This window comes from Marmota monax, unplaced genomic scaffold (genome assembly GCF_021218885.2).
Source record: "Marmota monax isolate L192 unplaced genomic scaffold, Marmota_monax_Labrador192_F-V1.1 WCK01_AAM20220418_F8-fsc00030, whole genome shotgun sequence".
NCBI classification, from domain to species: Eukaryota; Metazoa; Chordata; class Mammalia; order Rodentia; family Sciuridae; genus Marmota; species Marmota monax.
This window is the reverse complement of record NW_026691988.1, coordinates 10,578,124-10,602,320: the sequence shown is the minus strand read 5'-3', so window position 1 is coordinate 10,602,320 and position 24,197 is coordinate 10,578,124. Positions and strand designations below refer to the sequence as shown.

Below are 24,197 nucleotides of genomic sequence, written 5' to 3'. Positions count from 1 at the left end.
GGGCTGGGGATATGATTTAGGGGTAGGACGTTTGCCTGGCATGTGTAGGGAGCTAGGTTCAATCCCAAACACTGTAAAACAACAACAGCAACAAAACATTATTATTTCAAATATTATACCTGTACCGCATTTTACTATCTTCAAAGACATTCACATTTATTAGACCCCCAGTGTGGAAAGCCAAGAAAACAGGAAAAGAATGAAAGCTCAAGACAAGCTTTTTTTTTTTCCTTTCAAAATATAACTCTTTACTAAATAGCCCACATAATTAGCAATATGATGCTGAGTTTTTTCAAACTTCAGTTAAAATAATGCAAGCAAGATTTAAAGTGCAAACCATTAAGAACAAGTAAGAGTTTTCTTCCACTAAACTTAACTCTTAGCTATCACTATATAACTTTGGTCTTCCCTTCCCCTCTGTAGTAAGAACTGTAGTTTCCTGAAAATGGCAATGAAACTTTGTTGACATGTTACATTAGTAAAAGTCACAAAATCTCAAGTCTACTTAGCCTTTGAACAAAATAAAATTTATGCTTCTGATGCCTATAATAAGAAGCAACACAGGCTTTGAACCCTGTTAGATTAGAGATTCTTTTCTCCTACACATCTAGTCCTATGTTCTAACATTTTTTTGGATTTTATCCACTGGCTGAGAATGATGATGAAATTAAGGGACCAGCAATCTAGAGAATAAATTATATTTGATAATACTACATAAAAAACACAAGTTTAATAATGACTCAGTTTTACTTTGTTTAGAATGAAGAAGCATACAATCTAGTCTTTTCATTATGAAAGTTTGTAAAGGCCTAGGAACCAAAGAAAATATTTGTAGAATAAGATTATCTACTACCAAAATTAAAATCAAATCAAATTTTTAAATTAAGTTTATCCTGCATTCAAAAGAACAGTTGGTAAAGAGACCCTGAACAGAAAGTGGCAGGAAAGTGACTCACAACAATTACAGCATTTAAAAGAAATTTTTTTTTGTAAATTGTAGATAGAGAGCATGTCTTTATTTGTTTATTTTTATGTGGTGCTGAGGATTAAACCCAGTGCCTCACATGTGCAAGGCAAGCACTCTGCCACTGAGCTACATCCCCAGCCCAGTTACAGAATTCTTTATAAAGCATAAGGAAGGTTTTACCCTCTTTTGCTTTTGGCTGATATATATTAATATTCTTTTCAAGGCAGAGAAGTTTAAGCTTATCTGTATCATATTCACAAGGACATAAAGCTTATATTTTGGTTAATTTATGATTATAGATCATATTGGGGGTAAATTAGGATGACCAAAGTTTTCAGGATGTGGCTAACCATGGCTGGCCTTGGAGTTTATCAAAACTGTGGCCTTGGGACTGGGGCTGGGGCTGGGGCTGGGGCTGAGTGGTAGAGTACCTGCCCTGTAGGTGTGAGGTTTGATCCTCAGCACCACATAAAAATAAAGATACTGTGTCAATCTACAACTAAAAGAGTAATTTTAAAAAATTTGGCCTCCATTTTAAATTTCATTGACACTCTCTATTCAAAAGAATTTATAACAAGAACAATAATTTTGGACTAGTCACTAGGGGGAGGGGGGTTGCTATATAGAATGCTTACTTTGTTAAAAGTAAGTTTACGTGTGATACACAATTTGCAAACAGCACAGTCTATAATTTTGATTAGTTGTAATAGTGACACTAAAATGGTTTTCTGAAGTATTTAAAACCTCAGAATCTCTCTACTTATCTACTATCTTTTCTGATTAGATCATCTCATTTCTCAAAAATTCCAACAAAAAATACTGACACACTAAAGACAATGTTAGTTTCTGAAATTTTATTTTAATACATACATTTAACAAACAGAAACCCTCTAACACCACACACAATTCCATAACCAAATGTTTCAATTTTATTAACATTCTTCAACTATTTACACTGTCTTCCCTCAACAAAAGTGCAATCCAAAATATCTTGACAAGAGATCTTTACCAACAATATGTTTTGAGCTGGTTTTGATGGTGCCCACCTGTTTTATTTTCTTCCAATTATCTGGAATAATAATAAATTAAACAGGACATGGAGATGAAATGGCTTAGGCAGCATCTTATAGGAACCAAAACACTAAACAAGGGCACTTTCTCCTCACGTCTATCCCCAACCTCCAACTAAAACTGCTCAACAGGTGTTACCATGAAACTAAATAGAAAAAGCAAACTGGGGTTACCAACCTGGGCTGGGCTTAGAACAGACTGAACATTGGTCTTGCAGGACTAAATGAAAATTTTGAGCAAGTTAATTCTTGTAGTCTAATAAACTATGCATGGATCTGTTAGTTTTAGTGTTTAAACACCTAACAATATTTTTTCTTGATGAATTAATTTTCCCCAGATATAAAAATTCATTTTATTCAGAAAATTAACTTCCTTTACAAAAACCAGATATTAAAAGGTGCATGAGGATGTTCCTGTGTAATTAGAATGGGAAAACATACCCATATCTCAATTTCATAGCACAATGGTTATCTTTTATTAGGTAAAAGCCCAGTATAATTAACTGCTTCAGATGTAACCAGAAGAAAGTATAGAGCTAAGATGGTCTGAAGAGAAAATGATCAATGAGAAATTGTCTTCTCTCTAAACTAAAGCAGATAATTTGTTCAAGGTATGGAACTCTTAAAAATAAGTGACAAAAAATGTCAGATAAAAGATCACTTTGAAATTATTAGTCATTCTTAAGACTGCCTTTATGTTATTGAACACTACTCATCAGAAAGACAGAAACTGGATCTCCTTGTGACTGATATCCTTTAATGTCCTACCTACAACAAAAATAATCTTTCTTGACATATCCCAATTCCCATCAAAGTACTCAGGGAAAGCTTGGAGAAAACATTAAGGTCAGCAGATCCCAAAATGATATTTATCATTATGGTGTTGCACACTCAACTGTATTTTCTTCTCAAATTGGCCCAATTTTCCCTTTTAGACAAAAATGTAATGTTGAAAAGGCAAAAGATATTCAGTTTCTCTTTGTATATGACTGAATATATCCATAGAATCCTGATTTAACCACCAAAATAACATCCAAAAAAATTTTTTACTTAATTATAGTGAAACCTCATCATACTTACTTTTCAGAGTATAGAAAACAATCTAAGGAGAAAACAGTGAATGTAGCATTCACTACACCCACAATGGTTTGAAACTGAAGAGTTTGCTGATGCAGTGTATAGGTCAACTTTTACAATAACAATATAATAAACAGGTTTCACTAGAAAAATGTAGGTGAGTTAAAGAATAGCATTACAAATATTTTAACATTTATTCTAAATTCAGATATCAAATCCAAATGGTTCTCTGAAGACAAGAGAAACTTACCAATTTTTATACTCGGTGCATAAGAGAACCAATAGGGAAATAGTTAATTCACAATTACAGCTTTGTGTATCAAAGAGAAACTTTCAAGGCTATGTCCTACAGACCTCTTGAAGCTGCATCAAACACTGTCTGACCAATATTGATTTTCTGCTTCTCGTAAGCATTTTGAGCATTTCCTTCCACTGTGAAAGAGTTTTCAGATCATCAGACACCAAATCAGAATCGGAAAACCAAATAACAATCATCACAATTGAAAGTTGAAGAATATTAAGTGAATGCATTGGTTCTTCAATGCTGTATTAAATCAAACAAAACATCAAATGCTTCATGTAGTAGAACTGAAATTCACTTGCAATGCCTAAATACTTCTAAAAAGAAAAAACACACTGAGAAAAAAAAATGGTATCAACCAAATGAGTAATATAAAATATTCACACCAACCCCAAATGTGGCTATTCATAAGATTATTATTTTTAGTATTCTTTTAGCATATGTATGTGTATACATACACACATATATATAACTTAAAATTATCAAATTCACTTATGAGAAATCATTTTTCAATTCCAATTCTACCAGGGCATGGCGTATCAGTGTATTAAATCACCAAGATATAATGAACAAAAGGTTGTATTTTGGAATGCCCAAAGTTCTGTATGTGATTTTTTTGGGGGGTGGGGGCAGAAATAAAGTATCCTAGAGATCTTGAGATATATCATTATGTACTATAGTGATCTCCAAAATGAAACCCACCTTAACAAGAAGTATCAAAATTATTATCTTCATCATTCTCTCAATTTTTTTCTTTTCCTCCTTAGATCAACTCTTCAATTTTGGAAACTCAGTTTTAAATGTGCTAAGTGTGGCTATGAGGTATTATGAGGAAGTAAGTTTGTCATAACTGGTTCTGAAGCTTACCCATTAGGTTCTGTGACTGAGAGATCTCCTGCAAAAAGGATATACCAAACAGCACTTTCAACAGTGCAACCTATATAAACTATTACTTTCCAAGTCACGTTATGTAAGGATTATCCTTAAGAGCTAGTTTGTCATTTGAATCTTGACTTAGAAGTTGATCAAAGTTTTGCCTTTCTGCCCTCTTGATTCAGTGTACATCATTTCCAAATTCATTTCACAAGTCTCTGTTACAGGTCAGCTTACCTAAAAATATTTGCAACACCAACAGCTGTGATATCTTATAATTTGGGTATTATTTTCAGTAAGAAAACTGACTGTTAAATTACAACAGTGAAAGAAACAGCACTCATGTCCACTTTCAAATCATCTGTCAGAGTAAATTGCATGTCAATATGTGCTGCAGAATACTAAGCTGCAAAAGCCTAATACACTATTTGCTCTCCAGGCTCAGACTTACATTCACTTGTCACATGTTTCCCCAAGGTCCACTGAAGATCTAAAAGTGGGTCTTTATAGTTAACATTTTAGTAAGAGCTCCCTCCAAACTCCTATCAGGCTTTTAGTTTATAGCCACATAATCCCCTTCCTAAATCCATGCCATCCTCCCCACAACCTTAAAGCTGCATCAGACTCTTGGTGAGAGTAAACCCCTACCCAAACTCACTCGATCATCTATCTGGTCCTGACCAAAGACTAACATTTGGGAATCAAGACAGGGAAAGGGGCAGCCCCCATTTTAGTGGCACACATACAAAGTAACTCTGCTTTAAATTAGAAAAGAAATTAATGTCACAGAATGTTTCCCTATAAAAGATATGTAATAAAGTAATAATATCAATAAAATAGCTATTACTAAAGCAAAGCTTTCATCAATAAGCTTCTAGAACTTTGAAGGAGGAGAATGGCTTCACGAAATGGTAGTCCAGGTTCCCACAGTGTGGACACTGCTGGACGTTGCTGTACTCAGAGAAGTACTGCATGCCAATCCGCACGTCGATCACTGGCTTCCCACAGTGCTTGCAGTTCAGGCGGGCCTGGGAGAAATAAATATTGTAAGCCACAACTTCTTCAGTTTTGCAACTCTTGTCAAAGTCATCCAAACCAACATACTGGGAAACAGATCAAGAGTCCAGTAAAGCATCTCCTCTATTAGCAAAAACAGGGTATATGAAGCCTAAGATATGTATTCAAATATACATCATCATCAATCTGAAAGATTTATAACTCACAATCTCTCTCTAGATGAGGCATTGCTAGTCATTTCAAAAATTCTAAACTAGTACTGCCTAAACCACTTGATTAAAGTTTCCTTGACAATTGGGGCCACCTGTACCCTGAATTTTAAGAGAGGAGCTGCTGGGTGATAAAGTGCTTGCCTTGCATGTGTGATTACCTGGGTTTGATTCCCCAGCACCACAAATACAAACAAAACAAAAGAAGAATGGCTAAAGTGAACTTCCCTATTCAAACCTGCATAAAATTTCTTTGAAGACTCTGGGTTTATTTCAAAAATTCATAAACATTTTTCATTCTACTCCATAATACATTGTGTTTTCTTTGAAGGAAAACAAATCCCCAAAATATTTAAGCAAAATTGGCAATACAGGCAGAAGAGGGTTTATCCTAAGGCTTCAGGAATCCACCAACACAGTGTCTCTTCATTCATGCCTGGGCCTAAAGACTTTCAGCAATAGATCCAGGACTGAAGGAAATAAACAGAAATTATAAATAAACAGACCTAACTTCAGCTTCCTTCTAAAAATGTACTAACAATCTCAATTTGTCCTTAAAATACTACTGTGCGATAGGTATTATTATCTGAATTTAAGCTCATAAAACTGGGGCATTCAGTGATAAAGTATCATGCTCAAGACCACATAATTAGAAAGCAGAAAAGCAACAATTTAGACAAGTGTAGCTTGCCCCAGAGCCCACACTCTTTGCCAGCACATGAACTCCCTTTCTGCAACCTGAGATAATCTCCCTTTTAAATATTTCATCCTTCCCAACAACATTAAAAGTGAGATTCTGAGCAAACCTCTCTCCTTAACCTTGATTATCCTTTCTGATAAGCAACAGTTGCTTATTTTTGGATCTGATGTATTGGAAAACTCCTGTGGATTCCTTAATAGTGTCTAGCACCTTTATCTTCACAGTGAAAATTTTAATTGATTAAAAATAATAAAAACAGCAAACATGGTGTTATGGTTTGGATGTGAGGTGTCCCCCAAAAGCTCAAATGTGAGACAATGCAAGAAGATTCAGAGGAGAAATTATTGGGTTGTAAGAGTCTTAACCCAATGAGTGATTTAATCCCTGATAGGGATTAACTGAGTGGTAAATGTAGTGTTAGGGTATGGCTGGAGGAGGTGGGAATTGAGGGTAGTTTGAGGTATATATATATATATATTTTTTTTTTTTATCTAGCGAGTAGAGTCTCTCTCTGCCTCCAGATCACCATGTGAGCTGCTTCCCTCTGCCACAATCTTCCACCATGATGTTCTGTCTCACCTCAAGCCCAGAGGAATGGAGCCTTCTATGGACTAAGACCACAGAAACCATAAGCACTCAAATAAACTTTTCCTCCATTTAATATTATTATGGTCAGATCTTTAGTCACAGCAGTGAAATGACTGACTAGAACATATGTTTTCCATTTCAATAGAAGGCCAGAAAACATAGGTCTGGGTTTAAATCTTTTTGTGGGGACTGAACCCAGGAGTGTTTTACCACTGAAATACATTACTAGCCTTTTTTATTTTGAGACACTGTCTGGCTCAATTGCCCAGGCTGGCCTCAAACTTACAACCCCTGCCTCAGCCTCCAGAGTCAATGGGATTACAAGTGCATGCTACAACACCTGACTGCGTTTAAATCATTTTAAAGAAGAAATACACAGTGTGTGTGGCAGAAATATATATAGTGTGTGGAATGATGCCACTTTGTTTTTTTTTTTTCCTCCTCAATAAAGATACAGTAATAATCTCATAGTCCTTCAATGCTGTAATAGAAAGAACACCAGAATGGGAATTACAGGTTTTAGTCATTGCTGTGCAAAATTTATGTTAACCTGGGTAAAACATTTAAATTTTTGAGGCATCCATTACAAGTGGAAAATCGGGAGGCTGGACAAGCTCTCCCAAGTCCCTTCCAATGCCACTATTCCATGAGTTAACAGTCCCAAACATTCTTTTACTTCCTTATTTTATTTATTGTAAAAGATAACCCTTGTGGTAGGTGTGCAGAGAAAGGAACTACTTCCTTTGGTTTCTTTGATCTCAAGAACTGACATTTAGACACAACAACAATCACAAAATGCTACAGTGAATAACTAAAAAATTTTGACAACTCATTTCCAAGGCTAAGTTTTAAAATGGAAATATGGTCAATGTTAGAATGGCATAGAATTAGTCAATCCTATTTGGAACTACAAGACCAGCTATAGATTTTAGGACTCTCATAAGCATATTTCTCCTCTGACAAATACTAAAATACAAAGTAGATCTGAAATACCACCTCTTGTCAACTTTTCAATTCAATAGACAAAGGTTATTTTCTGAGAAAACAAATAATAGTAAGGACATTCTCTTTATAAAAATCAAACTACAACACTAATAATAAAAACCCCTATAGTAACTAAGTATGTGGGTTATCAGTTATTTCTATTAAAAGCCAGGCTTGCAGACTGAAAAGTAAAGAAAACTTTCTCCTCTACCCATAAATAGCAGGGAATTATATAACAAGTTCTTTAATCCCCAAGTGCTTGGAAAGATATTTCCAAAGATTTTTACCTCCTGTGTTTCTATGATCTTTTTTAGTAATATGTTTGCATGTTAATACTACTCTCTTTTCCTTATGACAGCTAAATTTCAGATGCTACTTTAGCCTCAAAAAGCACCTCTTCCTACCAGTGATTTAAGGACTGCAAATCTTTCATGTCAAACTCACACACCTTATGAGGTAGGCAATTCCTAAGTAACTAGAGCTAAGTCACAGAAAGGAAACAAGAAAATTCTGTGAAAGACAGTGAAACTTTCATCTTCCCTTCAAATCACAACCTATTATTGTAAATTCAGTGTAAGCTAATTATAAAAAATAAGAGAAAAACATAAGCATGCAAAAAGAAAACCACTACCCAGCTCATCTGAATCAACAAGCAGATCCCTTTTCCTATTCATTCACAAAATGGAAGCACAGTATAGTACCATTTTGTTACCTTTTTTTTTTTTCCTTTAACAGATGGGAAATACTCTACATATAAAAATATAGCTATTCTACAATGTATCTTTTAATGACTTTGTAATATTCTATCACAATGTAATGTCTAAATCATCCATGCCAGACTCTGGGGGAGTTTCTGAATTTCTTCTTTATTTGCAGGAGCATCTTTTCCAAGGCCTACCACCTCCCTCAAAGTAACCAAAATGCAGGCAGCCTCTAACTCTGTTATATTCACTGGTGGACAGAAGCTGAGCATCACCTACTACTCCCTGGGTGGAGTCCATACCAACCTGACAGCAGGGAGAAGCAGCCAGGATGTCGTAGGTGTACATGGTGCCCAGCTGGTGCCAGCTGCCATCCCACCGTGACTTACACTTGATGCAGATGATCTTGTGAACCCCTTCCAGGCAGTCCACACATACTGCGTACAGATGCATGAGTCTCCCTGTGCACAAAAGACACAAAGCTGAGAGTGGCCATCGTGAAAATCATATCTTATCGCCAAAGGGGATTTTAAAAAATGCCTTATCTACCAATTCCAAGTAAACATTTTATCATATGCATAAATATAAAAAGCACAAAAGATATTTATCACACATCCCCAAGCTGCCCTTTAAAATTAATGATGAATTACTATTATCAATAGGACAGCTACTTTAAATTCAAGCTTATTAAAAATAAATACTTGCTTCAAATTACTTTTCCAAAAAGTTCTGCCAGATTACATAATTGATCCTCCCAAATTCATAAAAGCAAAGCCATATATGCTCCAAACCAGCCTGTATTCACAGAACTCTGCTCAGAATCTTATGTGTGGAACATGGAGAATGAACCAACTCTGGTCTTGTAACGAGCTCTCGCCACTATGAATCTCACCAAAAAAAGAGTCAAGTCTGTCTTGGTACTGACAGCCTAGGATTATGCCACAGTCTACATTACTGTGTTAATTATCCTTCTCTCCAAATTGCTCAGCCATCATCACATCTAATTTAGGAATCAGAATTATATCTTACTTATAAGTAGTTTGTGAAAAGTTCAACATCTTATTATTTACTGGGCTCTTAAAAAAAATCACAACCTCATTCCTTTATTACTTATCAACATCTTAATGTTTATAAAGAAACAATGTCATCCTAATTTATATGAAAGGGTTAGGATTCAAACAAGTGGGGAAGATTCAGAATGTCTAAAGATCTGCCTAGACAATATGTATCAGTAGCACTGCTATCTATTTAGGAACACAGAGCTTCACTGTGCCCAAAACCCCTTCACCAGAACACATACCCAAAGTGGTCTCTTATTCAGAATGTGATCACTGCCCCATGTTAGACTACAGGTTTTCACCATTGGTAGGGACCAAGCCACTTCTCATCCACTGGAAAGGCATGTAATGAACAGTCAGTCCTTAGAGAGAACCCTTTTGTTATAGTTGCTTACATGACTCTCTATTCTTGAGGGCAGGAACTAGGTCTTATTCATTCACATAGACTTGGTGTCCAGCACAATGTCTGGAGCATGGAAAACACTCCTCAAGTGTGGGGGTATATAGATGGGCATGCTATAATAGCCAAAGACATTATAACCTTGGGGCCCTCTGTGCCAAAAATAGGAAGGAGACCAAGAACTGCTTGCAATACAGTCCATCTCTGCTCTGGTACACTGAAATTAAGAAGGTCTCATTTGCCATGGCAACTCTGAGTGCCTGAAGGCAATGTTAAGGAGTCAGTTCTAGTATCCAGAGACCACTAGAAACACCTCATTTCCAGTCTCCCTCCCAGATCTACTCACTGCAATTCTCAAATATCCAATCCTACACGGGCCGTTGCTAGGGAAGGTGGGAGGAGAGGGGCACAGAAGTCAGGTGTTGATCAATAGCCATGATGATAAAGACAAATACTGTGAGCTCTACATGAATCATTTCATTGAATGCTTATAGCAACACTATCAAGTAGGTCCAACTGTTACTCCCACTTCAGATAGGAGGAACTGAAGCTTAGGGACCCTGAGCAGCTTGTTCAGGTTCACAAAGAAAATAAGTGGCAATATCTAGACTCAAATTCATGTCTGTCTCTTAACCTACAGGCAACCTCTTGGGAAAGCCTGGCCCAGACCGAGTTTCTGGATTTGATTTTAGTTTTATTACACACTGTCTAAAGTACAGAGAATTCTACGTTTCTAAGGACGAGGTTGTTTGTGAGTTCAAGTAAAAAGCAGATTCAAAAATGACATGTGGTGCAAAGTGGTAAAGAAGGTCAATAGGACCTTCCTAATTAGACCCATCTTAATAAATTACTAAAACCAAACAAAACATTTTCTCAGAGGAAGAATCAGAGCATGAGGGCACAGGTGGAGGTGGCAGTGAGGGAAGATCAGGGGTAGGGCAAGGGAATAACAATCTACAGGGTCCACCACTGAAAACAGCAAATTTTTCAGCAGCACATAATCAACTATATACTGTGGAATCCCATAGCCTGGAATGTTGACTTCTTATTGCCATTGAAAATACTTTAAGGAATATATGGTTGGGAACCCTGGAGGAAAAAATGAACTACACAAACCTGTCATAAGTAAGATCACCCATACATCTCTGAGATATACCACAAAAACACTGACACATGTCCAAGGTCTCATTTGTGACTTTTCTGGTAATGATTAGACACTCTGACCTTCAGATTATAAAATTAACAGTGAATTCTCAATACTTTTATAGTATATATCTAAAACATTCATTACCTATTTGTGTATGATTACATATTTATGGGAATACAAATGGCAGGGGCCTATCTAATTTTCACCTCTTTCTCCAACCATTCCCTAATACTTAATCTCAAGACTTGGTCTTGGGCTCTCTCATATCCTCTTTCTTTTCTTTCTCTTTTCTCCTTGTACTCAAGATTTAACCAGCACTGTTATAAAATAAGCTCCTGGTGTTAATCCCAATGCTAATGTATTTTGAACAGTGCTTGCTAGATATCTCCATGCAAAAGTCCCAACATACATTCAAATACAAATGCTTTCATCTTCTTTGCCTCCCAAATCAGGTCCTATTCCCAACTTCCTCTGCTCCTGTCTGGGTCAGCACCATTTATCTGATCTAGAACCAAAGTGGCCAACAAAAACTCTTCATTCTCTATAGTCAAGGAGTCCCAACATTCGCCGTTTTCCTTTAAAATAATCTCTTGAAGATATTCCCTCCTTTTGATTCCCACTGTCACCATGCAGTAGGCTTTCATCATTCTGCATTTAGGCTACAAAAATAAAGTTAAAACTTTAAATTAAAATTTAAGTCTCTAGGGCCCAACCCTTTCAAATAACTTTGGGGGCATGTAATTGTGCTTTTTAAAAATTGTTCAAAATCGGGGCTGGAGTTGTGGCTCAGTGGTACAGTGCTTGCCTAGCATGTGTGAAGCACTGGTTTGATCCTCAGCACCACATAAAAATAAATAAAATAAAGGTATTTCAAAAAATTGTTCAAAATCTTTCAAATCATAAGGAACATGGCCTTCTATCTATGCACTCTCATTCATCTTCATAAAGAATGGTTCAAATATATATGTACTTAGATGGACACAATAGCTTTATTTTGTTTATTTAGTTTCTTTATGTTGTACTGGGGATCAAACCCAGTGCTTCACGCGTGCTAGGCAAGCGCTCTACCACTGAGCCACAACCCCAGCCCAAATGGAGAAACAAATGTGTTTCTACAACACTTCCTTCTAAAATTCCAGCAAACAGGATTTTAAAAAAGGAATAAAACACAAACTCCATCTTCCATGAAACAATGAAGTACCTATAATCTTAAACCAAAATATATGAGGTTGCAAAGTGGATAAAGGAATAGGAAAAAATTTAGCTCTGATACTGGAAAATAAACACTGAGAACAGGGGATAAGCTGCTGAAATGGGAAATGGCAAGGTGGAGAGTGCTGCAAATTACAAGCAACCAGAAAAATGCCTCTTTCCTCAAGAGGCAGAATATTCTAATATCCTCAGAACCTGGGCTGGACTCAGGACTTAGGCTGATGAACAGCATATGGGAGGAGTTTTGGAACTCAGCCTTAAGCTCAAGCCTCTGAAGAGTCCCTGAAGCTTCTACTTTCACCCTCTGGAAAGCTGTTCTCATAATGCCATGTGAATAAGTCCAAGCCTGAGTGGATGTAAATTAGTATAGCCACTACAGAAAACAGCACAGAGGTCTTTCAAAAAATTAAATTTGTCACTGATTACATGGTGACAATAAAATATTTGATATTCTGTGTAAAAAAAACAATTAAAACTACAACTACCCATGTGATTCAACAATAGTAGTGGTACAGGTATATATCCAAAGGAAATGAAATTGGTATGTTAAAGAGTTACTACGCTCCCATGTTCACTGCAGCATCATTCACAACAGCCAAGGTATAGAACCAACCAAGTGTCTATCAATGGATGATTCAATAAAGAAAATATCGTACATATATACAATGGAACGTTATTCAACCATATAAAGATGAAATCCTATAACTTGTGGCAACATGGATGAATTTGTCATGCTAAGTGAAATAAATCAGGCACAGAAAGGCAAATATCACAATTTTAGAGTAGAAACTTTAAAAAAAAGTTGAACTCATAGAAATACAGGGAGAATAGTGGCTACTCAAGACTGGGAAGGGGAGAAAAGTGGGAGAAAGAGATTGGCTAGTTGGTACGAGGTTAATTAGGAAGGAGTAAATTCTGGTATTCTATTGCACAGTAAGGTAACTAAAGTTAACAATATCAGAAGAGGATTTTGAATGTTCTCATCAACAAAGAAAGGTAAATGTACAAGGTGACAGATATCCTAAATACCCTGATGTGATTATACAATGTATACATATATCAAAACATCACATTGTACCTCACAAATATGTATGAGTATGGTGTTATTATGTGTCAATTAAAAACAAAATAAAACTAGCCTAAGGGAAGATGAAGACTACATAGATCCTAAATGAGCCGTTCCAGCTGAGCCTCCTGAAGCATCTAGTCTGACAGCTGCTAGATATGTGTATGAAAGATTGTTCCAACCAACCCCACCCATAGAATTGGGAAAAGTTCTTAAATCATAACTGCTTTTAAGCCATGAAGTTTTGGAGTGTTCTGCTTTAAAACAAAGGCTAAAAAAGAATTAAGTAAAATTCTCAAAATGAATGAGACTACTCCTTTTGAATTCAGCTCCCTTTTCTTGCTCAGAAATATAACATAAGAAATCGTTAAGAAAAAGAAATCGTATTCATGAATTAAGAACAGAAAGCTATTAAAAAGAGCTCTTAGGAATTAAAATTATGAGAACAGAAAGACAAGGAAATCTCCTAGAAAAAAGAATAAAGAGATAAATAAAAGGGCCATGAAGAATTCTCGCTCAACCAAAAAGTAGGATGAATATAAGAGATCCAACATCTAATTAACAGGAGTTCTAGAGTAGTTTTTTTTTAAGTGAAAATGAGAAAATTTATCAAAGAAATAATACAAAATAAAATCCTTTCAAACTGAAGGTTTTGAATCAATAGCCCAAAAGAGTACACAGCATAATGAATGGAGTGGGTAGGGGAAGAGCAGATATCATGGTGAAATTAGAACACCAGGAATATAAGAAACCTGCAGGATGGGGTGAAGATAGAAGGAGAGACAAGAAAAAGAAATCAGACTTCCTAATACCAACACTGTAATATAGAAATACCTTCAAGAAGAAAATAAAATAAATACTTTCAAAACTCTCAGGGGAAAATATTTTATAATTTAGATGACTATACCCAGTTAAATAGTAGTCAAGTGTGAAAACAGAATTGAAACAGACTTTTAAAGTCTCAAATCACGTATTCCCATGCTCTCTTACTTCAGAAACTTAGTCCTAATGATGTCTCCTAACAAACTGAAGGAATAAACCAAGAAAAAAGAAAATATGGGATCTAGGAAGCAAAATTTACACAGGAAAAGAAATGAAAGCTTTCCAAGGACAGCTGAAGTACAGCAGGTCCTAAGGGTACCAGGATAAATAGGAACAGGGGGATAAAAGGCTCTGTGAGGAACATTTTCTGAAGGAAAAAAAACACAAAAATGTCTGTCAGGTATGTGGAAATGCTTTTGAAAGGTTTGTAAAGCTGCTGGAGAGAGAGAGCAATTAGCCAACATTTTATATATATATATATATATCTGTATATATATATATATATACATATATATATATATATATATATATATAAACCTAAGCAAATAAAAATATGAATTAACTCTAATGAAAACAAAAGGTATCTCTATAATAGGAAATATAGCCATATGCTTTGGCTCAACACTAAATATTTACAACTCACAGAAGCAAAAACATTAAGGATTTAACCAAGAATTGTGATATTTTCTCCTAAAAAGGGGGGGATGTATACTCATCCACCATAAAAACTAACAGATAATATCTAAAACTGGAGAATGAAGATAACAGTATTTAAATTATGATGTTAAAAGCTTTTCAAAATCAGTTAAGATTTGAAATGCTTGTCTCTGGGGACTGAGGCAGCAGGAGCTGGTGGGAAAAAGGCAGAGATATATTATTTTCACTACAGGCTTTTTAGCACACTTTTAAAGGTATGAACATGGTATATGTCATGCATCTCATCTTTATGGAGATTCAATCATTTTACAAAAATTAAAGAGATTTCATACTTGTACTATCCAACCCCATGTCATTCAATTTATGCTTCAAATTTGCCCCAAGTTCTTGGATATCATCCACATAAACTTTTCCACCGTTCCCACCATCACCAAAATAATGTCTGAGGTTTCTGCACTTTCCTTTTGATGCTATCAAGACAGTCTCACCTTTCACAATTTCAAAATTAATTCAACTGGTCTGAAAACATATTGGCCCATCCTGTTCCTTATTCCGCATCCGCCCCCCGCCCCCGCCCCCGCCCCCTGTTATGATAGAAGAAAATGTACAGCTTTCTGGACACATTAACACAGGATTCAAAAGAAACTATTTCATAGCCAGTGAGAATTATACAATTCCTTTCCTAAATTCCCTCCCAATTATGAAAAAACTATACACCAGTAATCCTCTCTTCAAATTAAAGCAGAAAAAGAACATAAAATTACCCACCAGGCCAACTATACTTGGTACAGTGACATCAGAGTACAAAAATCACCATCACCTCACTGGGCGAAGCTGAAACATTCACATGTTACCTAGCACCTGACTAGAACAAAAATACAACATCAATTAAAATTAAGTCAAAAAAATTAAGTCAAAACAGAGCAATTCCACCTTGTTAGCTTTTTTGAGTTTTAACAAACAGTAAGCAGGCAAGGTGAATCAACACCTATACCTTGAAGGTGGCAAGGAACATCATATTCGATCTCATCATGTCTTGAGGGGCTTAAGAACAGAGTTCCATCCACCAGAGGGAACTGTTCGAAGACAGGGAGTGCCCGGTGGCACAGAGCACAGTTTACAACATTTCTGTGGCTGGCACTGAGGGCTGCAAGAATGAACTTCCGTAGATCCTCGCCCTGGCCCACTTGAGCATCATCTTCCATCCTTACATGAAAAGTGTTCAGCTTATGCCTGGGGATGTGAGTGAGGAGCTCAGAGAGGTCCAGCCGCCGTAGGAACTGTACAGGGGTATCAAAGTGTCCCCCCCTGTGAACAGATAACCCAGTTGGAGCATAATCGAAGTGGGCATTTCTGAACACATGGCCCCCAGCCATGGCCTTTTTGTGAGGCTCAAGATGGATGGCATTCTTTAAGAATTCCCCAAGGTATCTGGAGGAGCGGGGACCACTGAAGTGGGCAGGGGAAAGGATAGAGTAGCCAGTAGGTGGGGACTGGCCAGGGGAGCCACAAGGGGAACGGGCACCATAGGCTGTGGCACTGACGACCTTTTCCTGGGAGTTCTGCCGGTCCATGGAATGTCGTCGGGGAAGATCATGGTTCAGGCCTTTCTGAGACTTGTTTGGGGGCCTGCATTTTTTTGCCTCCTCCCCAGCCTCCCCTGGGGGCCTCCCTGTGTTCTTCTCTGACCCAGACTTCTTCTTTTTCTCGTCCTGCATCCGCTTCACCTGGTACCAGTCTGTGTCCTTCTTTAAGTGGCCCTGACCACAGCGACAGGAGCAGAATCGGAAGGCCAGGTCATAGCCCTTCTTGGTCCACATGTTCTGACGGCACTGCTTCTCATTCCAGCTGCGAGCCCGGCCAATGCAGTTGAATTGTGCCAGGATGCTGCTCTCCCACTCATAGAAGCACTGCAGGTGCATCCAGGTGCTGTAAGGGCAGTGCTCATTGTTGCACACCACCTTCTGATAGTCATCCTTCTCCAGGTCCACTGGTCTCCCGAAGCTGCAGAGCAAGGGCGTGGCACATGGGGCTTCTGGAAGAGGAACCAAAAGAGAGACTCAGTGCACAGGACACCAGCAGACACCAATCCAGACAGCAAACCTATCATCCACTTCAGCCCATTCATGCCAGAGATATGCCACTACTGGAATAAATACTAGACAAAATTAAAAAACATTTACCATTTTCTTCTGGTATGAAGTTGTACCAAGGAATTTTATTTTCTGATATTTGTTATCTGTTAAAAAACAAACCAGTGAGCTTCAAAAAGTCTGAATTCTTCACAGTGCAATTTTGTGTCAGTACTTGCAACAGTACAGTATGAGGTTTTCCTAAGATGTGGGTTGGGTGTAAAGATAGGCAGTTACAAGGTTCCTTTAAAAATGAATAATCACTCCAGAGAACTAAGAAATAATATGAAGCAGTTCTGTTGGCACTTCCAAAGCCCTTTATCATGGGCTTTAAGTTGTCCTGAATATCAGAAGAGAGAAAACAGACAAGCCTCAGCTCCAATTCTCTTCTAGAGTGAGCTGACCTAATGACAGTTATGTGTGGTCAAACTAACTTACTGGTCTACAAAGAATTCCACTGCCAGGCTATAAAGGGAAAAATCAGAGTTCTCCCAGTTCTTTCAGACAGAAAGCAAAAACAATGAGATGTCTCTACCCGGTCTTAAGCAAAGGTCTCACACACGTTACAAACAGCCAAGCAAGTTCCCAGAACAGAAGGAAAACATGATGGCATAAAGCAGAACTCATTTCACCTCCAGGGCTGGGGCTAAAACCCAGGACCTCACACATAGGCTAGGCAAGCACTATACCACCAAGCTATATCCCCAGCTCCCAGAACCTATTTCTTTTTTTTTTATGGACCTTTTAATATATTTTTTTAATTTTCTATGGACCTTTATTTATTTATTACTTATATATAGTGCTGAAAATCAAATCCAGTGCCTCACACATGCAAGGCAAGCACTCTGTCACTGAGCCACAACCCCAGCCTAGAACCTATTTCTTAAATAGCAAGTGTGGTGTAGAGATTAGAATTCCACTGGATTCCTGTAACTTCTCAATGATAACTCAATGAACTTAGAACTCATTTTTTATTTGTTCTTTTTAGTTATATATGACAGTGGAATGAGTTTTGATGTATAAAACATACAGAATTTTTTTTAAATGTCAAAAAATTTGATAGAAACACTAAAAAATTAATAGTTTCCAAAAGGAGGGATGGATGAACAGAGCACAGATGATTTTTAGGACAGTGAAACTATTCCATATGACACTATAATGGTGGATACATTTGTCAAAATTCAGAGTATGCAGCATCAACAATTAACCCTAAGGTAAACTATGAAATTGAGTGATAATGATGTCAGTGTGGGTTAATCCACTGTAACAAATGTACCGCTCCGTGGAGAATGTTGATAGTGGGATGTTATGCATGTGTGGGGGTAGGGAGTGTGCAGGAACTCTCTGAACTCACAATTTGCTGTGAACTTAAAACTGTTCTAAAAAATGAAATATACTTTTTAAATGAAAGGAAAAAGAACTGGAAGCCCAGTTCCATGGAATACTAGCTTATAAAAGTGGACTGGTTACTTCACCTACTTAATTCTCAACTTCCTCAACTATAAATGGGCATAATTAGTTACTTCCTTATAGAGATTTTAGTGAGGATTAAGTAGAAAATGCTTAGAGCTTTTAGCATAGTACTTTGCATATAGGATTTACTAATGTTATTGTCACTCTTGTTCTTATCATTAGCTGAATCTTTATGATACAACTAGGACATTTTAATTTGTGAAATAAGCTCTGTAATGAGGTGGTGGAGACGCTAAACTAGATATGGCAAAATTGGTCAAAAGTAGGGCCAAACTTGGAGACTGAGAGCCTGGTGGTGTAGCAACAGAAAGGATTCCAGGAATGCCAAGGAAAGAGGCCAGAAGCCACAGGCCCAAAGTAGGAGCTGCCAGTTATACGGAGCAGGGGCTGAGTTTAATTACAAGCCCAGAGATGAGAAGAGCACCATGCAGAGCAACATGACCAGTAGGCTTCCCCACCTGGTCTCTGCATTTCTGCAATTTTCAATACAATTCATCACTTCCCTTAAATTCTTCTCCACATTTATGTGCTATTTTGTTACCATCTAGTTCCTCCTTTGCCTCCCATTCCTCAAAAGAAGTACTTCCCAGGCTTAGTGCTCAGCACTTCTCTCTCCACTAATTTAGAAAGAAGCTAACAATTAAATTTGTCTTTTCTCAGTGAGGGCTCTACTGGTGCCTGAACAATTCTTTGTGGAATAGGGCTGTCCAGTACATTATAAGAACACTTAATATCTGTAGCTTCCACCCACCTTACCTTCCCATAACTCTGATGTCCATAACATTTCAAAGGCCCCTTTGGAGGGCAGTATTAATCCCAAATGGAAACCCCTGGACTTGATTGCAAAGTTTCCATGTGCTATGTGCAGGAATTTAGACAAATCCCCTGTACTTGAGACACTAAAGGACGACTCTCAGCCTCATGATTCTGTTTTAGAATGTGCTCCTTAGTGGCAGTGTGGGACATGGGACTGAAAGCAGGTAGTCCAAAGACAAGGGCTCTAGTTATCTGGTGGAACGGTGAGTCCCTGATCTCCTGTAGCAGTGTCAGATGACAGCACATGAGAACTCACAAGATGCTGAACAGGGAAGGTATGGACAGAAGACTTTGGGCTCCCCTAATTTGAACCTGCTGAGTTAGCTGCAAGTACCCATGCAATACAATATCAAGTTAGAAAAAGACATGAATGTAATTAGAACTCAAAAGAGTCTGAGCTGAGAGTACAGATGTGGAATGAGTTACCCAGAGATAGAGGTCCTGAGACCCATGGGATGCTCAAGAGGAATTGGAGGAATGGACATAAACAAGAAACTGACGAAAGAATCCTGGGAAATAAGGGTTAGTACCAAGACTAGAGAAGAAAAGTCCTCAACAGAGATTGGTTAAAAAAAAAAAAAAGAAAGAAAGAAAGGAGAATCACTGGAAGACAAGTCAGAAATTCCATCAAATCAGTTAGGGAAAAGTATTAGGAATAGAGGACTGTGCAATGTCCCAGAGTACCTGGTAAGATTAATTTCTCAGCCTTTGCACTACTGACACTTTGGGCTGGGTAATTCCTTGTGTGGAAGCCATCCGGAGAATTGTTAATATGTTCTAAGTAACATTCCTACCCATAGCTGCCAGTAACACTCCATTTGCCTGATTGTGACACCCAAAACATCTCCAGACACTTCCAGATATCCCCTAGGAAGCAACATCATCCTTGGTTGAGAACTACTGGATAAGATAAGCCTGAAATGTCCTTGCAGAAATAAGCAGTGAGTTGGGCACTGCCACCTTAGTGAGGACAATCCAGTGACATGATGGTGGTGAGGCCAGAGGCAGACAGTGAGCCACTGATGGCGAGGTGAAAAGGTAGAAATATATGCAGATGTCTCTCCAAGAAACTCTTTCAGAAGTATAACTGTAGAGGGAAGAAAAGAGAATGGGCAGAGGACAGAGAAGAGCAAATGCTGAGACCTAAGCATGGTCAGGCACTGGGGGAATAAATGTCAACAATTCAGGGCAGCTTGACAAGACAGAAGCAGGAACAAACACTATGATTCCCCTACTCAAAAACCTTCACAACCTCACCACTGCCCACTTAATAACCACTACATTCCACCAAATGCATCAGCACAGGCAGGAGGACCCCACAAAGCCTGTGTGAATACTAGCTATGACTATCTCTGTGTTACAGTTATTCCCTTTAGTATGCAATTCCAGGGTCTTGGCAAAATAGCCGACTTGTATACCTCCATGTATCTGATTACTGTAGCTTTCCCACCTAGGTTCTAGGTGTGCACAACTCTTAATCTTCATCTGTTCAAATCCTGTTTTGTCTAGGACAGCAATTCACATTATTAACCAGTACCATTTATGAGCCATGAGCCCTTGGACAAGTACTTAACTTTTACATCAGTTTCCTCTGTATAAAATGCAAATAACAGAACATACCATAAACTGTACAAGGATGAACAAAAACTAATACACACAGTGCTTAGAATAGGGCCTGGATACCTATTAAACCTCCACTCTTCCTCCCACTCCAGGGATCAATGCAGACACCAGGACTTTCCTCCCTGTGCCACGGGACTCCTCTCAGCATGGTATGGTCTTAATCTTACTGGAGTCTATCACTGTGGTCCTGCCAGATGACAACTCAGGAGAGAACACTCATCTTTGAGTTCCTGAGACCACTGGGCCCAGGCCTTTTACAAAGTCAAGGCTGAATAAAGTTGCATTAAAGACACTATACATAAGACTCACACCTGACAAGAGGAGCAGAGGAAGGGAGAGATCTATAATTCCAGAAGAGACCTGAATATACTAACGCACAGTGAAAAAAAGTAGAAGAGTGGTTTGAAACACCGAGAAAATTAACTGCAGTCACCTGGGCTGTGACCTTTAGTATCCTTTAAAATGTTAATTAGTCAATTAAATAAAGTTCAGTCACTTTTATCTTCAATCCTCCGGAGGAACAGACTTGCAGGGGATGTCTCCAAAATGAAATAGTAATAACCAAAATATACTAACCCAGGCTAATAAACTCAAATGAAAAGATGGCCTAACTATACCCTTACATTCACAATATTCAAATTGCATAATTCTGAGATTTACTTGACATTTCTTTAAAAAATATAGACTAAGGTAGACTAAGAACGAAAAATCTTATTTATATTTCAAATCAGCAGAAAATGTATCATTTAAGCAATATTAGGCACCTCCTACACACCATGCCTTTGGAGCTGGAAAGATATGGCAAATTGTGCTAGTAGCTCTAATGAAAGTACATGCAGGCAACACAGAGAAGGTACCACAGTCCTGCCCACATCTGTCTAACAACACTGTCTATAATCATCACCACCATTCTCATGTGCTTTCTACCTTCCAAAACTCTACAGAGGGCCCTACTATGGTTTGGACATGGTTGAGTGCCCAAAGACTCATATGTTGGAGGCCTGGTCCCCACTGTGGCAGTGAGAGATGGTATGGAACTTTTAAGAAGTGGGCCTGATGGGAGGTCCCTGGATCACTGCCTTTAGAAGGCAGAATACTAGTCTCCTGGAGTGAAGAGTTTAAAAAGCCTGAGCCCCAACCCAAGTGGCTCTCTTTTTTGCTTTATCTTCAATCATTCAAGATATAGCCTCGAAGAGAATGTTTCTGAAATGTAATGGCAGTAACCTGGCTGATGATGTGATGACTTGCTCCTGCACATGGCCCTAACATTGCCATTGTCCATACAATATGACCCAACCAAGAGGATCTTCCCCAAAACCAAGTCAATGAAGATTCCATGCCTGTAAACCTTTAAGACTGTAAGCTAAATAAACACCTTTTCTTCATAAGTGGACTATCTCAGGTATTTCCATATAGCAATGAAAAGCTTACTAATACAGGCCCCCACTCCAACTTGCCAGGCCTGTTTGTTCATGTCAGCCACTTTGATGTGGCCTTGTGGCTAGGCCTCAAAAACAAATGCAAAGCCAAGATCTTGTTTAATGTTGAGTAATGCATGCTAACAGACACCTTCCTCCATGACACACACACAGCCCAAGGGTGAGTCTGCAAGGGAGGCAGGCAATTCAGGAACAGGGTGACTAGGAATAACAGGAGGGTGAGCCATCAAACAGTCAGGGCCTTCTGACAGTTCTCTCACCTCTCACACAGCCTCCCACCCCATCCACACTGGAAAGGCAGCAGGGAACAATAAGACAGATGGGTTTGCATGTCAGTCCTGCTGCTGACTAGTTGACACTGAGCAGTTTACACATCTGTAAAGTGAGGATAAAAAATGCATGCCTCACTCTACTCAAATATATGTGAAAACACTTTATAAACTATAAGGTTCCATAAAAATGCCTACATTTCTATGCTATGTCTACCATATTTTTATGCCTTTGTAAATGGCTCTTCAACTAAATGCAAACTGTTCCAATGTATTTCTGACTTTTTCGAATGTTTTGGATGTACCATACAATAGGCACTTAGAATTTAATAGACAAATAACATCACACCTCTTTTCCAATTTCTTGTGTCTTACAACTAACCAAAACATATAGGAAAAGATTTTGTAATTCTAACAAACAGTATCAGCAACTTTGAAAATCAGACTTATAACAAATTAGCTTTATTACAGAAGCATTTAATTGCTTCCTGAAAGGAAGAAATTTATAAGATCCTTAGCTCTTAAGAACAGCAGTCCCACAAAGGTATAAATGGAAAACAGATTGATCTGATAACTAGGCCTTTAATGGGAGGGAAAAAACAGCACCTCACATTCAGGGAGGGCAAGTATCACAAGTGTCCTTTGGGACATTAGTCTAAACTGTGATAACTGAACTAACAAGAAATATGGAAAATTTTCTCTTATGCAGAGTCATAAAAATGTATATAAACCCTCCGAGGTCTGTTTTTACAGTTTCATCATCAAGCATTCAGTGCCTATAATCTATTTTTCCTTGCATGAGTTAAAATAAACAAGTTTCATGTCACTCTGGGCAAAAATCTGAAGGAGTTTCAAGTCTAGACAACAAGGGAATTAGGCTGAGGTCACCTGGCAGTCTGCCTTGTCTCCCCAACCTATTCATCCTGTATTTCTGCCCCTACTTCAAGACTCCATACTCTATGCCAGGCAGTGGTGCACACCTGTAATCCCAGAGGCTCAGGAGGCTGAGGCAAGAGGATTGCAGGTTCAAAGATAGCCTCAGCAATTTAACAAGGCCCTAAGCAACTTCCTGTCTCAAAAACTGAAAAAAGGCTAGGGATGTGGCTCAGTAGTTAAGTGCCCCTTGTTCAATCCCTGGTACAAAAAAAAAAGAGAGACTCTATATTCCTTTTAGTTAAATTAAAAGTAAAGGGTCTGACAAGAGTCATTTGTCATTTACACTGACCACTGGACAAATCCAAATCCCCTGACAATCCTGACAATCATTCACACAAAATGAAGGACCCATAAATCAGGAATTGCAATCTTCAGGGTTTTGACTGTGAAATGAAATATTTTCAACCATCTTAAAACAGATGCAAGCATCTCAAGCTGTTGGGAGCTGGGTGCAGTGGAGGAATCCAAAGAGTCTTGTGAAATCATGAATGGCTTTCTAGGCAAAGTCTAAGGTAGGGACCTGGTCTTATGCATTCTTATAAACTCATAACTGTTAAAATTGTAAAAGGTATTTAATAAATGCTTTGTTGGAGGAAAGAATGACCCAACCAGATATAGTACACTGGGGTGACTAAAATACTAGAGACAGGAATCAGGGAT

The 24,197-nt window shown here is 38.0% G+C and overlaps 1 protein-coding gene across 2 annotated transcripts in view; it reads right to left on the bottom strand.

Moving 5' to 3' along the window:
• Window positions 1-1,806: 1,806 nt before the first annotated feature.
• The window catches only part of Heca (hdc homolog, cell cycle regulator), a 44,752-nt gene continuing 22,361 nt past the window's right edge, over window positions 1,807-24,197 (bottom strand). The window contains exons 2-4 of one of the 2 annotated variants that reach the window (XM_046450452.2): window positions 15,844-16,884; window positions 8,794-8,948; window positions 1,807-5,316 (exon numbers count right to left, since the gene is read on the bottom strand). In XM_046450452.2, the coding sequence (XP_046306408.1) occupies window positions 5,152-5,316; window positions 8,794-8,948; window positions 15,844-16,884 (1,361 nt within the window). In that variant the 3' untranslated portion in view covers window positions 1,807-5,151. Of the gene's footprint in view, window positions 5,317-8,793; window positions 8,949-15,617; window positions 15,715-15,843; window positions 16,885-24,197 lie in introns of those variants that run through there. The other variant, XR_006852872.2, reaches the window with a different exon arrangement.